Genomic DNA, 25,001 nt, shown 5'->3' with positions numbered 1-25,001 from the left:
TCTGAGACAGTCCGATAAATTACTGAGAGAGGGAGTCTCCCCCACTACATGCGCTTCATTTCGACCACAAACTTTCTTGTCTAATTTCTGCTAAATTGGGCGACAATGGGGAAAGGATTTCAAAGGAAATCACAGTTTTTTCTTCTCTCTGCTCACAAATAATTGGTCAAAGAAGGAGAGAAGACTGGTCTTAATCTATAATTAAATGAAGGAATCGATCACTAAATAACGGTTTCGGATTCACACACTGTAGTGTGCCTAGCATTGTTTTGTCACCAATATTGTATTGTGTTACAAAAAACTCCCATATTCTATGCCTGTCAAAAAGCCACAGCGAGATTCCTTTCAGGCCAGCAATCTAATCCTGTTATTTCCAATAGCAGACTTGATGAGGATTTAGTAATTCCCCACAATTGTATCTAATGTTGCATTAAATGTGCTGAAAAAAAGTCAATACTGTGTTTTAATTTGGTGATGAATTCAAACACCCAGGTGAACAATGTAGTATTTTATTTGTCAATCAAAAATCCTTTAATTCCAGTGGGATGTAGGGGTCTAAGAATATAATTTACACTTGGGCACCCGATCATCCATGTGAAACATCAAAAGTTAATTAGTGCAATAATACTTCATCTATAATCCTTACTTGTCATTATTACAATCAAGCAAAAGCGATCAATTGTTCAAGTTAGGTGATTAATTAAATGCACACTTCAATCTTTAATTAAAAAGATTCTGGTGTAAATTTGACTATATATTTCGTATTGTAAAAATAAGGAGTTAAATTTATACAAAACTGCTTCGCACCTGATGTATCGTAGAACTCGAATGTGCTACCAGAGAAAAAAAAAATCCAGCGCTGAGAAGAAAAAAAAAGGTAAAAGGTGAGGAAGTTAATTAATCATTTCTTTTGTATGAATGAGAAAAATTGGGGCTGACAGAAAAGAGTGAGATAAAGACAATAGCTTGAAGGCTATGGAGAGCTCCCTTATCCTTGATGCCTTCATGTCACCACAAAAAACGGAGACAGAAAATGGTGACCATTTCTCTTCTCATTCTGTCCACTATCCCAGGGGGGATACGGTCTCTCAGATCACAGTTCCCCCAGATCCTGCATGCTGATCAAAGTTACAGAAATGGGCCACCAACAATAATACACCAGCCACAATTGATGTTTCCTTTGTCTCAAAACTTCGCAACAATAGGTGAAGCATAATTTACTAGAGAACTCAGGTGTTACTGTTTGATATTGTCGTGTTAGGGATTCAATGTTTTTCACCTATTTTTGTCAGCAATTGTTGTCCAAGTCTTTGTTTTCTGACGAGGGCTATTCATGGGGAATATTGATGTTAGGAAACTTTCTGTTTGTCCACTGTGGGTGAGTTTTCTTTTTCAATTATTTTGCGACATTGTTTTATTATTTTCCCATTGTTTTACCCACACAGTTATTATTTCACCTAATATTTTCTAGCCTTTTTTTTGCCTTTTCTTTCGGGGGCTGATAAATTTATTTATAATTCCCGGCACCCCATTGTTTTTTAGCTGATTCACGAATGTGTTGAAGGGAGGTCAACTCAAAAGTGGACTAAATTATTTTATGATTATATAGATTATCTGCATTTAATAGTTGTTTGAATTTCTAGCATTGTTACGAGGCCTGTAAAGTACATGACGGGCTGGGGGACCCGCGGTCCTTATTGTTATCTGTTCAAAATGCCTTGTACATTTTTCATCTTCCTATCTCACAAAGAATGCGTCTTGTTGAGTGGTACTTGTATTATTATGGAAGTAAGTCATATAAATTGAAATAATACAATGTCATTATAGTACTTTTTTGAAAAGTCCTCTATTAATAAATATTTGAAAGAAAACAATAATTTAAATCAGAATTGAATTTAAATATGTTCTAAGCCATAAGAATTCAATTTTCAAGTAAATTTAGACATGAAAAAAATTTAGATTATAAACATAAAATATGTATTCCCTTTAATACTGAATTACTGGTAGATAAAGGAGAAAATTAGTGAGAGAATGGAGTAGCTTTTTCCAAGCAATGATTTTAAGCTAGAACATAGATATTATAAACCTTATAATGTCGACAAGCAACCGAGGGCTGGAGGCTGTTACTTCTGCATCCTCTCGTCCCCCGATACACCTGAGCAGGTGAGATAACGCGGGTCGTTTGTCAGCACACTCCAGTGTTTGTTGTGACACATTATTAGTCGTTCATTATTGTCTACTCTTCTGCCGTTTGAAGTGGCTTCCCCAATACCTCTGTTTCCTTGCGTCTGCAGGCAAAACTCTTGGGTGGTGTAGGAGAAAGCTTGATAGAACAATATCAATTAAAATTTGAATGCACAATTTCCCTCCCACCCAATTCTGTCAGTGTGCCAAAGTTCGGAGGCTCATCAGCCAGTCAAAAAAACAGTCTTAATCTCGTTAAGCCATCAAATGGGTGTCAAGATTAGTGTACGCAGCATCTTTATGTATAAAATAAATAAACATTTCATCTGCTCTTTGCCAAAATGTGTAGAGGGATATGTAATTAATCTTTGATGTTTCTCGAAATTAATTTGTTATTGTGGTTTTTGAAAAATTGCAATTTTTTGTTTCAATTTCCAAACTTAAATAAACTTTCAATTGTAGGCGTAATAAATTCTTTTTTTTATATTCTCAAATCTTATTCAAGTACAAGTAATTGTCATTCATACATTACACCCAGACAATTTCATCCATGGTTTAGCACTGATTACTTTAAAGACGAGGCAACTTTTTTTTAGAGATATCTGCACAATTGTATGGGAGATAGATGATAATGCACAAACATTTTGAAAATCCCCAAGACCAATGGAGGCAAAAATAAGCTGCAGTGAGGGTTTTTATAACTTCATATCCGCAGATTTATTTTTCGTACTGTCTATTATTGGATGTTTCAGTCAGAACATCACAGACTGGTATTTTAACGACTGAAAAGGCGAGAAGAATTATTTTCTTTTAAATATCATATTGTATTGTAAAATATGTCTCCACCCCTGAGAATAGAGACTCCAAGATTTTTTGATTAGTAACAATATAAAAAGATGAAACAGAAATAATGCGAGTTCATTACCATTTCTTCTTTTTCAAACCTTTTGTCCAGGTATTTATTGTTGTAATAATAAATAGAATTTGTGAGGGAAGGTATTGTTGATAAATACCATCATTATTTGAGGAAGCCAACTGACACATCCTGAAAAAAACTGGTGGTGTAAGTGCAATCCTGTGTAATTATGCAAAGGAACCCCATATGTTTACTGGACAAATATTGTCATATTTACAAAAGGATATTTATTTTTGAGGGCAAGTCCCCCTATAATGTAGATCTTCCTTCCTGCATTCTGTATAATTCAACACCGCCAAAAAAAAAGAAACTGTCAGAGCAAACAAGATGTTTACAGCTGTTCGACTGGACAGAAAAATGCCAGAATCTTGTCACGGCTCACGGAAGAGTCAGTATAGCTCGGGTCTTTTTGAAGTCGGGAGACTTGACAGTTTTTTCGTCTTGCGACAATGCCTGTCTTTCCTGTTTAGAACTAATTCGGAACATGGGCTCTTATGTCAGTGACTGCAGGATGAACACTTTTCTTTCGTGTTCTCATATGTAATAACAGATTATAAGTGTAAAATATTAGATAAGTATCGCCAATGGAAGGAGTCTCGTTATGTAAAAATTAATCAACAACTATGCAGATATAACCTAAAGGCCTACTTTGGAGTGCCATTAAAATGGCACATATTGGATGATGCAGTCAATAAAAAAAACAGTTTAATTGTTTGTCTAACTTTAGAGTACCATTTTCTTTCACATTTGAATAAAATCCAGATTTGAAAATTGAAAGAAAAAAGTCAGTCTCCATTTGAATTTATTGAGCAAATGCACTTGATCGAGATAATGCCTTTAATTTAATTCATTTTCCTATGAATGCATTATAAATGCCAATTTGTCAACAGAGAGAATAGAATTTTTTTTATCACATTTATTTTTATTAGCGAACAAATGCCTTGATTTTAAATGATTGCATCAGAAAATAAACTGAGAAATAAAAGATGTATTGTTGAATATTCTCATCTGAAATGGACTGAAACTATGGTCTAGAAATAAATGCAAAAGAGTATTGTGTAATCACCCTTGTGTAAGATGGTTCCTTGTGGTTGCATTTTGAAAACAAGTAATTGCTTTTCAGCATTTTAACCTTTCGATATTAAAAAAAAAGATTGACAATAGAATTTTAGCATTTTGATAATAAAGTTCTAATTTAGATGAGAAAATGTGCAGGTACAATCAAATTAAGATGCCATTTTATTTTTAAAAAACATACTTAATATCTTATTTTAAATGGGTAGACAGGATTCAGTTTGATAAGAATTCAAAAATCAGTTAATGTATTTAAATATTTTATCTTTTAGAAACATATTGAGGGTGAAATGTCGGTTAATGCTAGTCCAAAATTCTGAGTTGTGTCAAATTTTGCCAGAGGAGGGTTTGTACTAACATGCAACTTCGTTGTTATACATGTTGAGTGGTTAGGAACAGTCAATAGCAGTTACAGCTTACAAAGAAGGGTACATGTAAATCAGGAAGCAATAGCTAGAAGAGAGGACTTTTCCTAGCCAAGGCCAGCAAAAGATAGTAAAATGTATAACTGGCCACCAGCAGATCCATCATTCCATCACAAGAGGGCTAATGAATAATCAATTATATTCTGGCCATTACACATCTGTCTTACAGGGGTATTCATGTATTCAGTTTATGACAAGGGTGCAGGTACAGTCAGAGAGGAATTATTAATTATAAGTCAACAAATTACCTGGCGTACAAAATATTGTCTGTAGTTTTCAAGATTGGGACAAAAGTAAAATAAGTATTTAGGCAGTTTAGCAAAATTTAGGACATTGTTATATGCATATGAATGCCAGGTCTGCAAGAGATTTATTTTGTTAAGAAATGTTTCTGTAAGTGACACCTACTCAATCACTACAAATCACTGAATGTGTTATGCGCATCATAAAAATATTGTTTTAATTTGACTGATAGTATCTAATACTTATGCAGTACATTTTTACTGTTATGCCCAAAGGCTAAAATAAATAAGAAAAGAAGTTAAAATGTAGTTCTGTAGCAAAAGTATTGTTGTTTTTTTTATTTATTTAAAGTGTTGGAGTAATGTGCAAAGTAATAATTAAATTATATTCTTATATATTTTACTCTCCCTTAATTAAGTCTGAAATTTAATTTGAATATAGAAATCAAATATATGTATCATAAACACACTAAAAAAATGAATACCAGGGGTTCTGTATGACATGACATAAAGATATTGACATCTGGTGCCGAAGAACATGAATTAAATGCTTTGACCCTATGACTCAAAATATTCTAAATTTTCTGTAAATGAGCCACAAAAAATAATCCATGAGACTGTAAGTAAAAATTGTAATGATCATCAATAGGTGACTTACATCAGATCAAATGACAGATGACAAAGATACATTTGTCCAGGCCTGAGGCAAGCAAGGAATAGTAAGGAAGTATGTATAATACCCGGTGTAGTTAGTCAAGGTGTTACTCTCAGCCAACCTTTGTTTGTTTCTACACAAAACACTTCCTAGTCTATTGTCAGTCAGGAAAGACTTGCTTTATTTCTCTTCCACCCTCTTATAGAGAAGGTTGCATTTATTGTTTGGAGCAAAATCAGGTATGCATGATTATTTTTAAATTAAATAGAGTCCATTCAAAACTAGGGTTTTTTTGTGTTTTCATAAATGATTTTTCACATGTAATTTCTGAATTTGATGTTATCCTTATGGGAATATGATATCATTTTTGAATAAATCATATTTTTTTATTTTTTTCCTTCATCATGAATGAAGTGGTTTACGTGCCAAACTTCAGTTTTAGTTATAATCATATGCATTGTATTTATTTAAAGAGTAATGCGTAGTGTTGATAAAAAAAGGTTCTCTTGATATAGTTTCTTCACAAATGCTCTTTAAAATTTTCCAATGGCAATCTAATATTGAAATTGTACTGGGTCGCAGTGTAAGCCTATATTCTTGTTTATATCATTCCTTGTTCTCGGAATCTAATCTAAGATTCCCAGTCTCTCAGATTTTGGAGAAAAACACTAGGAGTGTTGTGCTGCAGCCTCATTGTTTATGGTTTGACATTCTGCAAGTCCTTGGGAAATTTCAGAAGTGCAGCTCCATATTTTACTATAACACATTCAAGAGATGATAACCTCTACATCCCAGCTGTTAAGAAACAGTCACTGATCATTCGAGATTTTCACTAGGGCATCAGATTTTGAAAAAAAAGTGATATGGTGACAGTTTCTGCAAAATATGCTGAATTTGTTGGAATTTAGCATAACCTCTCACCCTATGTTAAGTTATTACAAAGATAAGCCAATCCATATTCATAGAAAGTATTTTTGTGTTTTTTTTATAGGAGTATGTCTTCAAAGCGAAAAAATACTCCAACCAAACTGCCAAAAGACAGCACTAGTGAAGTAGACAGTGACAGTGACACAGAGACCAGTCTGCACATAGTGACCAAATCTGACAGTGAGAATCAGGACTCAGACTCATCCAGCAGCCGACCTGCGAGCAAGAAACAACGAATCCTCCAGAGCGTAAGGCGAGATTCGGACTCAGACACCGAGCTCGATCTGCTGTCTCCCCATCAACTTCATCATCACCTCTCAACAAAGTCCAGCCTGGGACTGCAGCGTAAATCCATGGAAAGTGTTCTACGACGACTGAGCTCCAAGACGGACATTGGCGAGCTCGAGAACAACAACATGAACGAGGACAGTAAAGTGAAGGAGAGCATTCAGGTGTTGCTGAGTGATGGCAGTCTCACGGAGAAGGAGCAGAGACTCAGTGAGATGATTGCTCAACTCCAGAACCTGAAGGAAAATCTGTCCACACAAAAACAGGTACAGCTGTCATCTCAGTACTTCTGTTATATGTGTATTTGTTCATGACTACATGAAGGAATGATCATTTAACTACTTGACCCTTATAAATATGTTTCATGATAATTAATTTTTAAACATTTGCATACATGCTGGTATTTTACACAGGTATTTAAAATTTTAAAATTTAGAAATAATAAGATTTCATGGAGCACTATAGGTACGGATCTCCAAATCTCAAATTTTCATCCATTAATTTATCAATGATAGAGTATTGATGCATTTATTGTGTGAAATGGTATTAAGCTGGTTGAATTTTTCTCCCTCCTTGATAAAACTGAGAAAAAAAAAGATTCCAATTGTTATTTACTGATATACTTATGAGTCATTATAAAATCAAAGTTTTTTTTGCGCTGGTGATCGATGAAAGCTAGATCATCTGAAATCACGATCTCCCTTTGTTTTGACAAGAACAATATGTTCTACATCAGTTTAAAAACAGGTTTTTTCTTTCTTTTTTTTTCAAATTGGAAGATTTTTTTTTAGAATAAAAAAGCAAGTTTTACCATAAGTTAAAATTTTTAAGGGTATTAAGTGGACATTAAGGAATTATAAAAATAGTTACTATGCATCTTTAAAAACTCTAGCAGTTGTAGAGAAAAACATTTAGTTGTGCCGCCACGGAACTCATAATTGAACTGTAGCCATTGTTTAAAATCTAATCCAGCCATCAAATTATCTGATTTTCTGGATTGTTTCAAAGTTAAGTGAACAACATGGAAAGGTACTTCTGCTTTATCAAGAGAACAAGACGACCATAGGAGAAAGATCTCCCCCATTTACTACTTGTCATGTACCACAGATTTTAGCATCCTAATCGTGGGAGATAATTAGATTTTTGTGTGGTTCAGTTATGTCCCTTTAATGCTTCTTTGTTGAGAATTAAATAATATTCTTAATGTTCAAATATAAAACTCTGCCAATTGGTATTGAATTATCTAAGTGGTTTTATGAGACTTCCATAACACTTACCAACTGTTATGAATCAGCAAATCAGAATGTCAATTATTGTTATATTTTTAAAAGTATCCGGTATGGTTGACCAACTTACCAAGTTTTTTTCACAATTTTTTAGCTTTTTAACAAAATTCAGTGAATCAAACGGAACCTTTTACATATTAATGATAGATACATGTGTCAATTACTTAAAACCTAACTGTTGAACTTTTACCCACTTCTTAAAAAGCAATTACTATATGCACCCAGAAACACTTCATAATTTCAGTATTGTATTCCTGTTAGAAAGCTATATCAGGCTCAATTTCTTTCTTCCTTTTCACAGAGTTCCATAAATCACACAGAAGACAAGAAAATGCCAAGTAAGTTATTAATTTTTTATATTCACTTTTACAATCATTATAAGCATTGTTATTAAAGGGTTTAAAAATGGAAAAAATGTGTTTTGGGGCTGGGAAAAATAGACTTGAAAGTGACTGTTTGTTGCCCCCTATTGTTCGGCTGAGAGGGGTTTCTTTTTATGTCTACAAGTGCACGTTGATGTGCTGATGTTGTTTATAGTCATACCAAGATCAATCCCCACACAAGCAACACACTGTAATGTCTTCAGCTGTCCAACCCATATTTTTAAGGTTCAAAGCAACTTAAGACTTTGTTTTGGGGAAAAATAATAATGGTAAAAAAGTTAATTTATTTTGAAGAAAGGCAACATAATATGATAGTATAGTTGATTGTTAGTGCAGGCTTTGAAGTTGGTGATTTAATCGTCTGTACCCATGGTGCTGCAGTCATTTTGATTCTCGCAGAGAATTATGATCACCCTTGATAAAACAAATGTCGGGAATTAAACAGTTTTTTCTTACCACTTTAGTCATTGACAAATCCACGTGATATTACCGACTAATTATTCCCCAGCCGTCTCCATCTTCAACAGAACAGATTGAAACTGTTTCGAGAGTGGTCATTGGCCGAATCTCTGCCACATCAAAAAGCTCCATACCTAAACATCACCATGATGAAAAGAGCCTTTTGTAATTGTCTGTGGGGTCTGGGGTCTTTTTTATGGTGGGAGACTTTTTAGAAAACTGCTAAAGTTTACTTGCTTTTCAGTAATTTACATTAAGGAAAAAAAAAGTGAGAAAGAGGATGCATGTGGAAACCTCCCCTAGAAAACCGCGGTTCTTTCAGCCTAAGAGTGCATTTGTTAACAGCAAATTCATCATTGTTTCATTGCATTTAGTTTTTCAAACCCTGTCAGAGACAAAGGTATTTGATGCCTCATTATTGTTAGTGAAGGAAGGCAATTAGAAATGAACCGTGCCACTCTGAGAAGAGCAAGGCCCCCACTTCATAAAGATTCCCACAATCCACGGCTGTAGACAAACCACAATTCAACAGATGCTCACATTGGCTTTCTCTCACTCTCTCACTCCGAATTTTTTTTTTTTTTTCGAACAATGCAAAAAATTAATTTTTAAATGCCATGTTGCTAAAAACTAGTAAAAATTTCTCTCCTTCTGTTATGAGATTTTCATTGTGTGGAGTGCAAGACTGGGATTTCTGCTAATTGAGTGTGTTTAGGAGCGTGTGGATGGAAGTTATGATTCGGGAGTTTGACAGTGATGATTGTTTTTTGGGGGGGGCCAGGGTGAACGTCAGACCACATGTTTTGTGTTATGCTAGAAAATGCCAGGTAATGCCAGAATTTCAGCAGAACAATTATATTTGTCAACAGGGTCCCAACAGAAGGCCCTGTTGTGGATGGATATAGCAGGAGCCAGGGAGCTTTGCAATGACTCTCAGTGTACAAGTTTGATTAAACTGAAGGGTACTCCAGAGTTTACCCACGGGTTCTTGAAAGGCAGAAGAGGAACATTTGGTAGTTTTAGGGTGCAAATGTAATCCTTTTCTTTTCTGCATCCTGTAGGAATAAAGCTTTTTATCAATGTCCAAACAATTCCAATTGATTAGAGCCTATGGATAAGGCATTGGCACCTACAATTTCAGCCCTTATCAATATCATTCATACAATAGGCTACTTTGTGCGTTCCCCCGTTTTTGTTGAAATTTCAAGTTCAAGAGAATGCATGTCTAACCTTTTAGGTTATCTCCAACTCTCCAAACAACAAAGAAAGTGAATTTACCTTAGATAAAATGTTACAGAATACCTGATTATACCTAGTGGGTTCAATTGAGAGGTGCCGGCAGGGCGATATATTACTTCTATAGAAAAGTCATCAGTAAGAGAAAGGTCTACATGCTTAGATCGGAATGAAAAAATGGGGAAAACTCTCGTAGCATGATTTGCTTTGTGGACCTTTTTTGTGTTTGAATTGATATCTAAGTCTGCTTTATGTCTTTTAATTAAAATTCTGTTCTGTGTTCCTCACTGACCCTATCCATTTACTTTGTTTAGCTGAGGCGGGTTCGGCGAAATAATCGTGGAGAGGTTAGGGTACCTGCACTAAAGGTCGTTTCACAAAACATATCCGCAAATCTACTTCAAACAATACCCCATAACTTGAAAGTTTACACATTGTAATGATGCCAGGCAGGGAGAATTTACGAGCGGCGTGAATGCCGGCATTGTTGTCTGTCCCCATTGTGGTGCTACAACAGCCTCCTTCTTTTGTTTTATGTCAGCTTAGCAAGGTCCGATGAACAAATATGGCAATCACTTGTGTTAAATTTCAGATTAAGGGCTTTTGAAACAAAAGTGAATATTGGATTTGTTTGAGTCAGTTTGAACAGCTCTCTTGTTTGCTGGCCTCTAGACAATAGGTTATCAATAAGTTGCAGCAAAAAAAATTCTTTTCTTGGCATTTCATTGTTAAATCGAAAAACAGTATTCCCTTTCTTCTGTGATAAAATGTGAACTACACTCTACTTTAATAGCCATTGTGATCTCAAGTATACTGCACAAGTGCAGGTGCAGCAAACTGTTGCTTTTTGTTTCTTGTTTTAGTGTGGCATTCCGAGCTGATTAGCAAACAATGGGAAAAAATATAAATAAAACGCTTTATTGTAAGAATTACCCACATAGCAATTAACCCATGAGGTGTTCTTCCAAAATAGCCTCAGTACCGAGCAAAAGGCTTTTCTTGTAGATAACTTAAAAAGACCAACACCATTAGAAAAATTTCACCCTTTCAAGTAGGTGAGATGACAATATACATTGAAGATATTCTATTGAAGTTTGGATACTTCTATTGACCATTCAAACAAGGCCTTCCTTGGCGTAGAAAGGTAGAATGACCCAGAGAACTCTTTTACTAGAGAGAAAAGTCTATATATGATGGGATAGTCATGTGAACACAACAGGATTACTTGAGTTTGTGTCCTGGTCTTGGAGAAGAGTCCCTGTCTCTGGCTGGGGTGGGAGCGACCTTGTTCCTAATGCAAAAAGTACTTCCTAATGGTCTCAGGCAAGATCAGCTTGGAAAGTCCAAAGATAATTTGATAACCACAAACACTTTGAAAAATTGGTTAGAATCAGGAAAAAATTATTTAATTAGATCATTAATTACAAATGTCATAAGTTTTAATGGATCAAAATTCAAGTTGCTTGCTTTTTATTAATTTTTTTTGGTCAAAGTTCTGGAATTTAAACTCTGAGTTCTAAAATTGGGAATATTTCTTTAAAAACTTCAAAAATATTTCTGTGTAGGTGTTTTGATAGTTCTAAATAGGGAATCAACTCCTCAAAAAAGAACAGAGAGATATCAAGTTCTGAACTGATGTATGGCTACCCAAGATGATGATAGGGTATGCAAGGTTGCTCAAGTTCGACTGTCACCTAATCTAAAGGCTGAGCCGGCCTGACAACTTGAGAACAATGAGGGGTGGGTAATTGGCCAGTTGGGTGCCTTGTTTAGCAATATTGTGATGGTGGGCAGGTAACAATAGACCAGATACAACAATAGCAGACTGTGGCGCAAACAATACACATTGTGTACTTACAATTCCTCTGAAGAGTAAGACTATCCCCCTTATTTTTACTCAATGCAGCAGGTACAATGGGGTATGATGATACTGTTGGTGCCAAGCTTAAGGGGAAAAAAAAGAGATATTTTATTTTATTATTATTGTAAAGGAAACAATTTATTACATCCACCGCATCCTGTTGAACCCCTTGATTTAAGAGAGCGTTGATTGGGGCCCCTCTATTGTACGGAGCGTATATAGCGGTATATGGATGGATTAACAAGGAAGGCTAAACAATAAGGATATTTTACAAGTGATACTGAAGATGGTCATTGTTAAACACACCATAATAGTCCAGGAGATATACCAATTCAAACAGCTTTTTTCATTCGCTTTTGAAATTTTAGTTTCATATAAAAATTTTCATTCTCAAGTTGTATTTGGAGTGTTAACAAATTGCCGAAATGCCGAGTAAGTACTAGAAACTTAATTTCTTTATTTTTTTTTCTTGTAAGGAGAAACACTGAAACCCTATTTGTTCATTTTCTGAAAGGGGATTTTTAGTTTGTTTCCATTTTTCTTAAACGCTTTTGGCTTGCTTAAGTATTACTATCTACCCTCCATGTCAATGTAACAATGAAGATGGTCAGACTACATTTACAGTTAGAAAATGGCTTGATGAGTACTTTTTGAAATCATTCTTTAGATTACAGCAATATATTTGGTGGGGATTTAGCCAATGAACTTCATTTGTACCAGAAAGTCCCAGGGGGCAAAGGGTACAACATATTAAGGTTTTCTCATTATTTTCTTTTCTTGTGCACCCCAAAACTGTTTTCCTTCCCCCAAACAATAGCAGGACAGGGCTCAGGAGCACTGTCTCACCCACATACGCTTTCTGCCTGGTGCTTTTGCAATGATTAGGGGGGAATTGTTATATTTCTGCCATATGTTTTTCTCACTCTGGCGAAGATTAGGTGTAAAGAAGCATGCTAAAAGGGAGAACTCAAGCTATTGTAGCCAAAGCAAATTGTTTGGGGAATGGCTTGTTTTTTGTGTTTGTTGAACTGTTAATAATCTGCATAAAACAAAAAAAAGATTGGTAATCAGGATCAAGGATTGCCGGGCTCTCTGCTTTTATTAGGGCCATTTTGGAGATAGCCAAGTATCGGCCATTTCTCATGTCAGGAAAAAATGTATTTTCATATCTAACTTAGGGGGTGGGGGGAGGTTGGATTTTTCAAACAATTTCTATAGAATCTTTAATTGAATGATATATCAAGAGACTTGTTGGTACTTTGTGGTGTATTGGGAGCAGGATAGTGACAAGTTGAATGCTTTGGGTGCTGTCTAGAAGATCATTTGATAAGTCACAGAAGGAGTAATTGGTTGCTTCTGTTGAGTTTATCAAAATTCATAATCAACAATATCTTTGTAATTGGAAAAACAGGAAACCCCCAGAAAGTATATTACTATGAATAACAAGCGCAAACACGAGGCTGGGCTGTCCCAGCCTACAAGTCCCTTGAAATAAGAAAATCGAAAATTAGCGGCATGTGTCCTAGCAAGTGTTTAATCATTTCCTGCACTTTAGCATCTAAGAAAGAAAAGCATCCCATCCAGCACAAAACAAGGGTGAAAAAATACAGCGGCAATTATCAGCCAAAAAAACAGTAACGAGGGCCTCAACACCTGCAGAAAGTGGTCATATCGCGAAAAGAAAAGAAAAACTGCCTTTTTGAAAATCTTACAATGATGATAACTATATGCAAAAAGAGGGCTCGGGACGGTGTTTTGTGCCGCCTTCTCATCAAAAGGCTAAAACAAAAGCCACACACACTCTCGTTTCGACAATAGCGCGCCAAATTTGATAAGATTATCAAATCTTCTAAAAGATAATGTTATCTTAATGATGTGGAAATATTTGTTCAGATTTGAGAATTCCGTTTTTTTTCCCATCTCGGGTTATTCATAAGGACCAGGTGCTTTGTAATAAGTCAGTATTACTTATTATTGAGTCGACATCTTGTCTTTCTTTTTGGGCGGATTTCCTCAGGCATTGTATGGAGTTAGGTTCCGCATCGGTAGAAAAAGTGATACATTGTGAAATATTTCAGTTTTTCTGCCAAATTGTGTTTTTTCTTTAGATCTTTAAATATGAAAAAAGTGACATAACTAATTCAGTAATTTATGGAAACTGATTGCAAATGAGGCGTGAATTTCCTCTGAATCCACAGTAGATATCATTTTCTATGGCAGCTATGGCACTGATGAACTCTGCATAACTTAGATTTATTCCCTTATCATGTTTTTTCATTTTCTTGCTCTAAGACAAAAATGGGATATCGAGTCACACCATTGACCCATAGAATGAGTGTTTCTTATTTTTGTTTTTTGGTTTTTTTTTACTTTTGTGCAGTTTTACATTGTTATGTAAAACGATAAGTGCTCAAGTTTTCAAGAGCGACCAATGGGATGGGGAATCTTCAGTTTTGAAATCCAGGAACATGTGTTGTTCATTTTGTACGTGTATTATGTATTGCTGCTTTGTTGAATTGATAGAGTATTATTTCTCAAACTGACAATGAAATTGTCAGAAAATGATTGTTTCACTCTGTTCACCCAGACGGCTTCTCAGTGTCTTCTATAGAGTCCATTTCCTGTAGAAAAAAATAACAAAGTATGAGGACTAAATTAAAAACGTATTTTCTCTAGCATTTTGATTGCGTTTAAGTTCACCTGTGTGGAAAATCGTATTATTTGAGAATAGGAAGGTTAGAATGTCAGTTAACACCAGCTGATGATGATATTCTGTCCGTACAAATTTTATGTTTTATATATCGCGAGTATAAGCACTGATTAGACTAACAGTTTCCTTTGTAAGAGCAAACGGAGAGCGCGAGCGGAGGAGTTTGATTCTATTTCTTTTTACTACTTCTTTAACAGTTCATCATCAGAATTAATTTGCACAATGTCTTTGATGCTGAATGACTAACGCCGGAGCAGCTAATAAGTTTCTGGTGGCATTGTGAAAATAATGAATTATAAAGCCAGCGAATTCACCACTAGCAGGTGTGAGCGAGGGGTGCAGGGTCTCTTGAAAGAATTCGACTTGCCACCAATTTTTAGTCACATCCCTTCGAAATATTAAGAACACATGAAGTTGATAATAACTTCGGCAGGCCTGGACCGTATAGAAGCATGCAGTGTCTTAATGCGCAGTTATAATTATCCTCAGAACAAAGCTTCGGGTCGCTCAAGCATGTGGAGAATATTTTTCTGAAAATTGCCTCCAGATTGGTAGATTTTGAAGAAAAAGTCATTGTTGATATTGTTTTCTTCCACTTCAGCCATATTAATGTCCTCCTAATTAGACTGCAGGCTGAATTGGTTTGTATGATTACAGAGACCCAGAGATATGTACAAAAACCTAATAATATACAGTAGGGTGCAGGATTTAAAATCAACTATTTTATTTATTTATAATATTCACAGTGTTATGTATAATTATATATATTTTTGGCATAAATACCATAAAACCTAGAATAATTAATTGATTTTACTGGTATGTTTTTAATGGGTTTTTCTGTCAGGAATACAGAAGAAATTATCAGAAAATTCAATTATTTTCTTTTTTAATCAGTAGTAATTGATACTAAAAGTTAATAGAAAATTAGAATATTAATTAATTATTATACTAAGATTTATTTTCTTATTCTTTACTTTTCTCTTTTATTTTTGTTTTTTTTTTACTTTTACAACAGAACATTTCTGTGCAGTGATTAATTCTATTTACCGGTAATAGTTTTCAATTTATGAGTATTTTATAACCCTGATAATTAACACAAAACAAAACATAAATTATTCAGATTGCAAGCAACATATATTAACTATAAAAAAAACTTTTAATGCGTTGTATGAATAAACAAGGAGTGTTCTGTTCTTTATAAAAGTTTCACAGTAACACAAGAGGGAAGGAAAATAAGATATTGTCAGCTTTGCCTTTTGTCTGTCTGCAGGAGATAACAGATGAAAAAAATTGATTATACTTATTCAGGAATCCTTGTAAAACAAAATAACAAGCCAGATTCTATCTCCATCACCACAAATAAAAAAAAGGGGCAGCTTTATCGCATAGATTTTATAAGAAGTTTGCAAATTCTGTCGTGGCAAGTCCTGACCCCATTGTTGCTTATATCAATCCCGCGATAAACTTCACAAGTGAAATGATCTGATGCGACTTTGAAACGAAGCGGATTTTTTCTTTTTTCAATCTCCTTTTTTCCCATCTTTCAATCATAAATCAGTTGTCTGTAAAATTGAAAAGATATATATGCATAAGAAACGTCCCTTGTATATTGTTGCAAAGGGGCACCCTACTGGTCGTAATCTATGGAGCCAAAGCGTTGGTGTGTGGAGAAATGGCATAAGTTAAATATCTTGAATGGTTAGCATAGGTTCCTTCATCACTTAGCTGTAATTCCAGGCACAATTAGATTAGTATCAAACCCATTGATGTGTGCTGCAATTGAATGTCTCAGATTTTTGGTTGAGATTTGGAATGTCGCACAGAAATGCAATAGGATGAGAGACAAGTGTTGAAAAGTGGACAGTCCCAGGTTTTTAGAGCCTTTAATATTCTATTCATTTCTATCCAAGAAAATTTAAAAGTTAAATTTAAAGTATCTATTATATTTTCCACTCAAAATGGCCATTTGAGTTTGAATCTATAGTTTATAGTAATAGATTAACTGGGGTCTGAATGGAATTTTAAGTAAAGAGTAAATTCTGCCAATATCAATTTGTCTGATGGATCTGAAAAGGCAGAAAAGGGATGCAAATCTAGCATTTAATTGGCAAAGATGGTAACAGCAGCCTTTTTATTGAGAGTCTTGTTTGAGGAAGGTGTCCTCAGATTACTTTTGGAGAATAAATCTTCCCCAAATCTTTTATAGGGGGTTACTCAATTGCAGTCCTTCACTCTCTCAAAATTATCTGCTGAAATATCAGTTACTTGCATAATTTTATGATCCCAAAATTCCTGTGATCAAGATTAACGAAAAAGCATATTTTATGATAAAAATTTCTCTTTTTACACAAACTTGCATTTTATCATATTACACAAAGAATTGCATTAAAATTTCATTTTGAGGCCTATTAAACAGACTTTTTTGACTGTTGATAAAGTGAAATTTATTTTTGGTCGAAGGCTGAGAATAAATCGGAGTGACTGTAATGATTCCTTTATGACCAGGCAGTGGAGTTTTTCGACAGAGTTATTCCCCCTCCTGACACGGTGTGCAGATTGAGTGATGAAGCCGAAGGTCAAGCTAACACTTCAGCACAGACAGAAATAAATTGTTTTTTCCTCTCTTCTACAAATGGTACAGGAGATCGCTTTCTGATACCGATCACAATTGCTGCTATTCACACCCAAATCTAAGCAGAAAATCATCATGTTTTTGCAGGCCCTAATTACAGCTTTGCTGTCATTCCCAACAGAAGATAGCAGTGTGTGTGATGTTTCCTGCCTATAGTAAAGTCATCACAGTTTAATGTACCCAGTGCTATGTTCCATACTTCTGGTTTCTTAGACTGCAATATCTTATCAGGGAAAAATAAAAATGATTAATCTTTGTCTACTGTTTTTTTATTGTTGGGGAAGCTGTCATAACTGTGCTGGGAAAATTCAAGGGAATGCATATTTCTCTTCCTCAATTTTTCAAGTTCCGTGGCAAGAATAGATAATAACAATACGGTTTTCTGGTAGGCCCTCTTTTCTAAGTGGCCACTTGCAAGGTGTTGATATAGTTTGATAACAGACCACACACTAAATAGAAGCCATTATCCCTCTTCCAAATAGGAAGGAAATCCCTTTGTTTTCATATTTTAAATGTGACAAAAAGATATTCATGTCAATCTAGAGAAAATCAAATGCTCAAGTGGGTCTAATGTCACTGAGTTTCATTTTTATTTTGTTTTTCAGTCTCTGGCAGTGAAAACAATATCTCCCATGCATCATCCAAAAGCTCATCCCCCATCAGTATGGACAGTCGACCACAGCAGCTGTCTCCAGTTCTCTCCCCTTACCACCATGGCTCCCCACGATCTCAACCCTCACCCAACCTCCGAAAGGGGAGCCCACCCACCGCCACCTCCCCCCACAGCTGGGGTGGCCCCCTGAATCAGGAAATCCCTCTCAATCTGACCAAACCCAGGGGATTCAAAATTGAAAAAATGGAGGAATTTTTCTGTTCGCCCGAGAAACATGAAGATCGCAACACCAAGACACCACCTCCAGCCCACGCTCACAGCAAACGTCAAGTGGCCTCTCCGGTCACCACCCCCACCTCAGAGATCGGGCCGTTCGGATCAGGAATCCGACTGCCGCTGGGTTTTCCACAGTATCCCTTTATGATGGCCAATCCAATGGTCACATCAATGCTGAGTGGAATGAGTCATCATGGAATGATGAACGGAAAATCACATCCAGATCTCGACAAGGTAAATTCACTTGCAATTCACCTATGGAAAAATAGAGGAGAAAAAAATGAAATGTTTACTGAAAACTATTATAGGTTTCCTATCAAGTGAGTGACAAATTTTCTTGCTTCTTTGTTTTAGGAGTCAATGGTACAGGAGGTGTTGGCACGTCAGCTGTCTCATTCAATGACCGGCCCTGTGTTCCCGGGGCTGCCCCTCCCCCTTTACTCCCACGCTGCTATGTCCTCCATCCCTCAAATGTCTGCCATGAAGGAGCGGTCAGAGAGCTCAGCAGAAGACAGCCAATCAGGTTAGATCTTAGAAAACCCACTACCTTGATATTACTCCAACTCTTTATTTTTTTTTCTCTCCATTTTCCTGCATATTTTTTAAATGGAGTTTTATTTGATATTTTTGCAGGAAAAATGTTTGGTGCTAAAATAATCCGTTCCCAGAAAGAAAAGAATGAAGCAGGCAAACCCCATATTAAGAGACCAATGAATGCATTTATGGTGTGGGCCAGAGAGGAAAGAAGGAAGATCCTAAAAGCATGTCCAGATATGCACAATTCTAACATCAGCAAAATCTTAGGTAGGCTGAAAGAAGAGAGCAATAGTCTAAGGGGGATAACTGGCATACAGGCTATAGACACAGAGTTTCACTGGGTCTTTTTATTTTTAAAGGTGCCAAATGGAAAGCCATGACCAATGCAGAGAAACAGCCATACTATGAAGAACAAAGCCGGCTCAGCAAACTTCACATGGAAAAGCATCCTGATTACCGCTACAGGCAAGTGATATTTCAACAGTTACTGATTTCAAGCTATTAGTACATGTACTGCAAAAACCAGAAACTCTACCAGTGAATGAAGTATCTGTGATACGAAACACTCATGTAAAAAACAATTGAACTTTTAACCATTTATAGGCAAAATCAAAAACTCTACCAGAGAATGAAGTATTTTTGATATTACACACTAATGTAAAAAACAATTGAACTTTTACCATTCTTGGCAAAATCAGTAACTTTGCCAACGAATGAAGTTTTTTGGATATGACACACCAATGTAAAAAACAATTGAACTTTTACCATTATAGGCCTCGTCCCAAACGTACCTGTATTGTGGATGGTAAAAAGCTGAGGATATCCGAATACAAGGCTCTGATGAGGTCCCGCAGACAGGATATTCGTCGAGTCTGGTATGGGGATTCCCACACCACTTACGTGGAAGGACTCATGGGTGAGTGGATATCAGGGATTGGGGGGCTCAAGAGTGGCTCAACTTTTCGGAGCTGGTAGATGCTAGGTTTGGTGTCAGGGGGTGACACGACTCTCTAATACTGAATCAATAATGGATCAGAATTGATACTTCCAATCTATTTTACTCTACTTGAAATTTTGAATATCTAGCACTGGTTTTTGAACAATGCAGTGTTATACTAAATCATGTGCATGAAATGCCAATTGTCAAATCAATTGATATAATTGCAGGAATAGTATGCCCAGTCTGCAAAATGAACAATATTTTTTGTGAATCTCTTAAAAACAGGTACTTGATCATTGAGCCAATTAAACAAAAAATAATTGTTTTTTTGTGTTTCAGGCGAAAATGGCACTTCTTCCTCCTATGATCCTTCAAGACCCTCTCTCCATCCCAATGGGATCCACACAAGTGCAAACGGTTCGTCCGTCAATGGCTTCCCTGGCAACAAGGAGGATGACCTAGATAATTGCAGTGATGAAGAACTCAGTGATATGATGGACCAATCGTCAGACAACAGCCTCGATTCCGTGCCGTATTCAAATCATGTATCCAACACTAGCATGAACCACCCCCATGTGGCTATGTCATAGTCTGAAAAACTTCCAGGACAATAAAGGGCGGGAATAAACTGAACAAAAAATGGCAGCATTTTTTTCAAACTTTGTTCACAAGTGATGCCGTTTGTATATATGTTTAAATGTGTACATAAAGACGCTTTTCAAGCGAGACTTTCAACAAGAAATGTCCTCTCATTTTGGGATCAGCTCTCGGTTATTGAGAGTGAAGCCACTGTGTGTGCACATCTACGCAAATTTGTCTTGTGCTTGTTTTATGCAAGTCAGTCATAGTTTGATTTGGTGCTCAAAAGAGTCACTTAAATCTAGACTTGTACAGGTCGTCTCTGTTAGTTATTTGCATGTAAATATATATGTATATATGTACGACAGGTTTGTAGAGAACACTACAGGGAGTTACCAATGAATGCTAGAGGACTGTAACCACATATCTCTGTTGTGAATTTAGTGCTGTCTTGTAAAATAGAGCAAAAACAGCTTATTACGCAAATGTAAAAGAATGTGCTTATTTCATGTATAGGATATGGTTGCTATGACGACGTCCGCAGTTGGGACAATTTTTTTTGTATACTATTATGTTATTGATTATTATTATTAATGTTAGATAAATTTTATTATTATTCTATTATTCATGTGTTATATACGATTATACATCAGAAATATAGTCAAGGAAGTTCGACGTTAGGACCAAATCCATTTGTTCATGCACTGCCTGTTACGAGCATATAACCACACAGGGTCCAACTATTGTCATCCAGGTTTTATTGTGTTAATTTTTCCCCTTGCTGGGAGTGTTATAGACACAAAAATAGAATTCCTTTTGTCATTTTACTCATGTTTCCTTGAGAAAGTGCGCATTTTTCCATTTGTCGAGACGTATTTTATCTATTGTTCATTAAAAATTGTTTTTTTCCTGCATCTTGTCATACCCCTGTCTATAATAAAACTTGTTTTAGGACCTAGTTTATTTTTTTAATTTGATTTTTTTTAATCATCTTTTGTACCTTTATCACAAAAACAGAATTCAAAAAGCAATTTAAAAAACTTGTGCATGCATTTTACAAAATTGAAATTAAAAAGCTGGACATTTATAATACAGACATTTGAAGGTTAAGTTGGCTTCATTATAAATCTTACCATATTCCAGTGTCAATGAATTGTTTGCACGTCTTTTTGGTGGCATAAAAGGACATGCAAATCTGATCCACGTCAGAAAGACGCAAGTAATAGTAGGTTTTTATATGCCATTTTGTATGGGCTTCCGTTTTCAAAGCTTTCACAAATACATTACAGGAATATTGTTGATATCTAAGGTTAAACACACATTAACAGTGATTTATTAAGCATAAAATCCTTGGTTAGGATAATGGAAGGGATAATATTAATCCTACAGATTTCTTCACAAAGCTTCAAAAATATGCCCCTGTCAACCCAACCTATTGTTAATAAAATTGGCTATTAAGATGTCTTGAAGATGTTGGGTCTTTGGATAATAAAGAAGTCGCTTTAATTGATTGACTTCTGCTGGACCCCTCTATGCCTTTTAAACTTCCTAATGTACTTTTTAGGCCTGAAGTCGATCCCTTATTTAGTATTGTGTACTTTTGATGTAATTTTTCTGTTAATGATAAACAACTTTTATTGTGACAGACAGAACACATTTTAAAGCCCTTTATTTATATATTCATTTGCTCATTTTATGCCATAATAAAGTAATACACTGCTTATACCATTTTTTTTATGATGAAATCTGGGTCTCTTTTTTTTATTTGTTATTTATGAAAACCGACAATTATCCTTTTGAAATGAACACTGTATTGGCATTCAATAGCAAAATGATTTTTGTATTTCGTGGGATATGCTTAGGTGTACGTGTACTCATGATATCTGACCAACAATAATGTTCCGTGCCAATGTTTATGTTTTTGTTGTAGATTCTGTTACCGTTCTTTTTTTTTAGTCGGTTTTTTTTTCGCAAGAAAATTTACCCTGGTCACATGACATGTCTCTAGAGGTCACATGACATGAGTAGTCTTCCAATGAAAGCTGACAGTATACCCAAGTCATTATATATGTATAAATCGAGGAATTCTGTACATGTAGCCCCAGTAGTGTTCAGTTTCTTCTTAGAAGTTTTCTTTGTTCTCTGGTGAAAAAAGGGGAGAAAAAGTATGGGAACAAGAATCAGAGTTAATTGATGATAAATGGGTCAATGCTCATGAAATCATAACAAGGTCGATTTTTTTTCCCCCAGCTGAATTTTGTGAATGTTAATGAGGGAGACATCATTAAATATAGATATTCATTGTGATGTTGTGAGGGGTACCCCCTGAAAGTGCTTGTCTGAAATATGCTAGTCATAGTGATAAAAGCAGTGGAATTATTCTTCTGTCACACTGGTGGAAATTTTTTGTCAGATATATTTTAGTTGTTTCTTAATTTTCTTTCTTTTTTTTTGTCCAATATCAGGACGATATTTGTTATAAAAATGAAAATGTTACCAGACTTGGCCTTTGTTAGTTTGGCCCTATGCATTTTTTTTTTTGTTATAAAAATGATATTTGTGGGTAAAATCTTTATAAACTACGGTACATGTACTCGAAATATTCTTACCATATAGTAGATGACTGCCTTTAAAAAGGCTACATTAACAATTGTACGACCACCTTTGTGGTCCCAACCTAGAACATCTGTACTGACCAATTATTTTCTTTGTTACAAATTAACATACAACTGATGCGATGAATTCGTCCAATATTTAGCCATGGTAGATAAGTTATAGATTTGATAATTCTGATTATTTGTGACTTCAGATTAATGAAATAAAACTGATTATTAACTGAACTTCACTTTTATTGTTTTGTTTGATGTGAAAGTTTAAATATTTCTTGGCTTAACTATTCAATTTATTGAGGACAGATGATGAAAATGGTTGCTACTGACTGAATGAATGCAGAAATTGTCCTCATAGACTTTAAATATACAGTAAAGGTTGTTCATTAAGAACACAAATAATTATACAGTGAAATCATGAATATAGCAAAGTTTTCTTTACGCCCTGAACAAAACTTTGTACAAATCAGGACAAAATTTTACAGTTATAACAAACTCGGATGAAATATTAATTTTTGGATTGTAGAGGAAAAAATAGATTAACAAAACTTACATAATTTATGATTACATAATGAACTCTTCATAGTGTTAAATGTTTTAATGTTAACTTTGTTGATTGAAAGAATTATTTCCCCATATTATCCAATGTGATAATTTTGGTTTCTAAAAGAATAGTCTTTTATCTAGTGCCCCACTGAGCACTTAGGGTAGCCATGCATGTACAAGAAATCATTGAATTTCAAATTCAATTCACTTATTATAATGCCGTAATCTTTTAAAAAAAGATACAATGTATTTCGAATATAGCGAATTAAATCTACTGGACCCTAGAACTTCACTATGTAACTGATTTTTTACTGTATAAGAGAATATTCATTTCACTCAGTATTTGTTTCCTTAATTTCTTAAGAAATCTGACGACACCAAATTAAATTATTAAATTTGTAAAAGATTCATGATTAAATTTGAATATTTAAACTGTTCACCTATGAGCATACACATTCCTTCAATGTTAACAAAAAAAAGCCTTCAACAGCATTATGAGGCAGTGTTCAGTTTGGTAAGTCAGTTGCCATGTTTATTCAAATTCATATTATAATAAATAATGTGTAAACAAATTAATGGTGTTTTTTGGGTTGACTTTGTCTTGATTTTTCCGTGATTGAAGAAAGCATGGCTACATTGAGAGCATGGACTGCACAAACAAACACTAGACTTCCAAATAATTGTAGCTAGTAGACAATTCATGGATGAAAATATTGGCTGTTCCATCTTTGCAATGTATCGTCGGACAATAACAATAATTTATGTAATTTTACTCACTTTATATTAAGGATATTTGAAGAGAGATGCAGGGAGAGGGATGTAAATACCTATGATATATTAAACAATATAATGCTTTCTGTGGTGATTCATATGGGCTATAAGTGTAGAAGAAAACCTTGTTGTTTTTAAGATCTTTAGAAACCTCAGCAATATCGCAGATTACATGATAAGAGAGATAACTCCAAATCCAAGTCTATTTAGAATACTAGGCAAAAAAAAAAAAAGTTGAATAATTCTTGACACTCTCATTTCTTGGAATTCCTTTCACAGCTTATTTGTGTTTAATTTCATCAATACTATTTTCTCAGAATGAAAGCTGATATTACATACACTATTCTTTTTTCTACCTTAGTTTCTTTTCAAAGCTGGTTGCATTAAATAAATTCAGCAGATTCTGTTCATAGGTACACAGTGTAGATCAATAAGTCTACACCTTATCTTACATCACTGTCATGCTAATGGAGATTAAAAATTGGTGGCATATTTTATATTCCTCTGTCTGTAAATAAAATTAATATTTGACTTTTACTTTTGAACCAATTAAGTAAACTCTTCCAAGTTTCCATGCACATTAAACTATCAACTAAAGGCACTTGGTTTCTGTTATAAACATAATAAAAGTTCACTATTTTTTTTTTTTACTAAATTTCAGAAACAGGTTAATGCATTTACAAATGTACTCTGATCATAATGAAAGAGCTTGTCTTAGACTTTTTCTTTAAGGTTTTTTAAATTTTTAAATAATTCAAATAACTTCCCAAATGAGATTACACAACATATGTACATGTACAATTATAAACCGAATTACTGGTATATTAAATATTAAAAATAACTTAATCGTAT

At 34.8% G+C, this 25,001-nt stretch overlaps 1 protein-coding gene across 4 annotated transcripts in view; it reads left to right on the top strand.

Moving 5' to 3' along the window:
- LOC105326856 (transcription factor SOX-5) overlaps positions 1–23,063 on the top strand; it is a 46,004-nt gene extending 22,941 nt beyond the window's left edge. For 3 of the 4 annotated variants that reach the window (XM_011427078.4, XM_011427075.4, XM_011427076.4), the window contains 8 exons: positions 6,488–6,977; positions 8,299–8,335; positions 17,884–18,401; positions 18,522–18,690; positions 18,801–18,971; positions 19,064–19,169; positions 19,478–19,620; positions 19,984–23,063. In XM_011427078.4, the coding sequence (XP_011425380.1) occupies positions 6,492–6,977; positions 8,299–8,335; positions 17,884–18,401; positions 18,522–18,690; positions 18,801–18,971; positions 19,064–19,169; positions 19,478–19,620; positions 19,984–20,234 (1,881 nt within the window). In that variant the 5' untranslated portion in view covers positions 6,488–6,491 and the 3' untranslated portion in view covers positions 20,235–23,063. Of the gene's footprint in view, positions 1–5,580; positions 5,736–6,487; positions 6,978–8,298; positions 8,336–17,883; positions 18,402–18,521; positions 18,691–18,800; positions 18,972–19,063; positions 19,170–19,477; positions 19,621–19,983 lie in introns of those variants that run through there. The other variant, XM_011427077.4, reaches the window with a different exon arrangement.
- Positions 23,064–25,001: the final 1,938 nt, after the last annotated feature.

The sequence above is a fragment of the Magallana gigas genome, chromosome 5, assembly GCF_963853765.1.
Source record: "Magallana gigas chromosome 5, xbMagGiga1.1, whole genome shotgun sequence".
NCBI classification, from domain to species: Eukaryota; Metazoa; Mollusca; class Bivalvia; order Ostreida; family Ostreidae; genus Magallana; species Magallana gigas.
The sequence above is the reverse complement of the archived record's forward strand: the minus strand, read 5'-3'. Positions and strand labels throughout refer to the sequence as shown.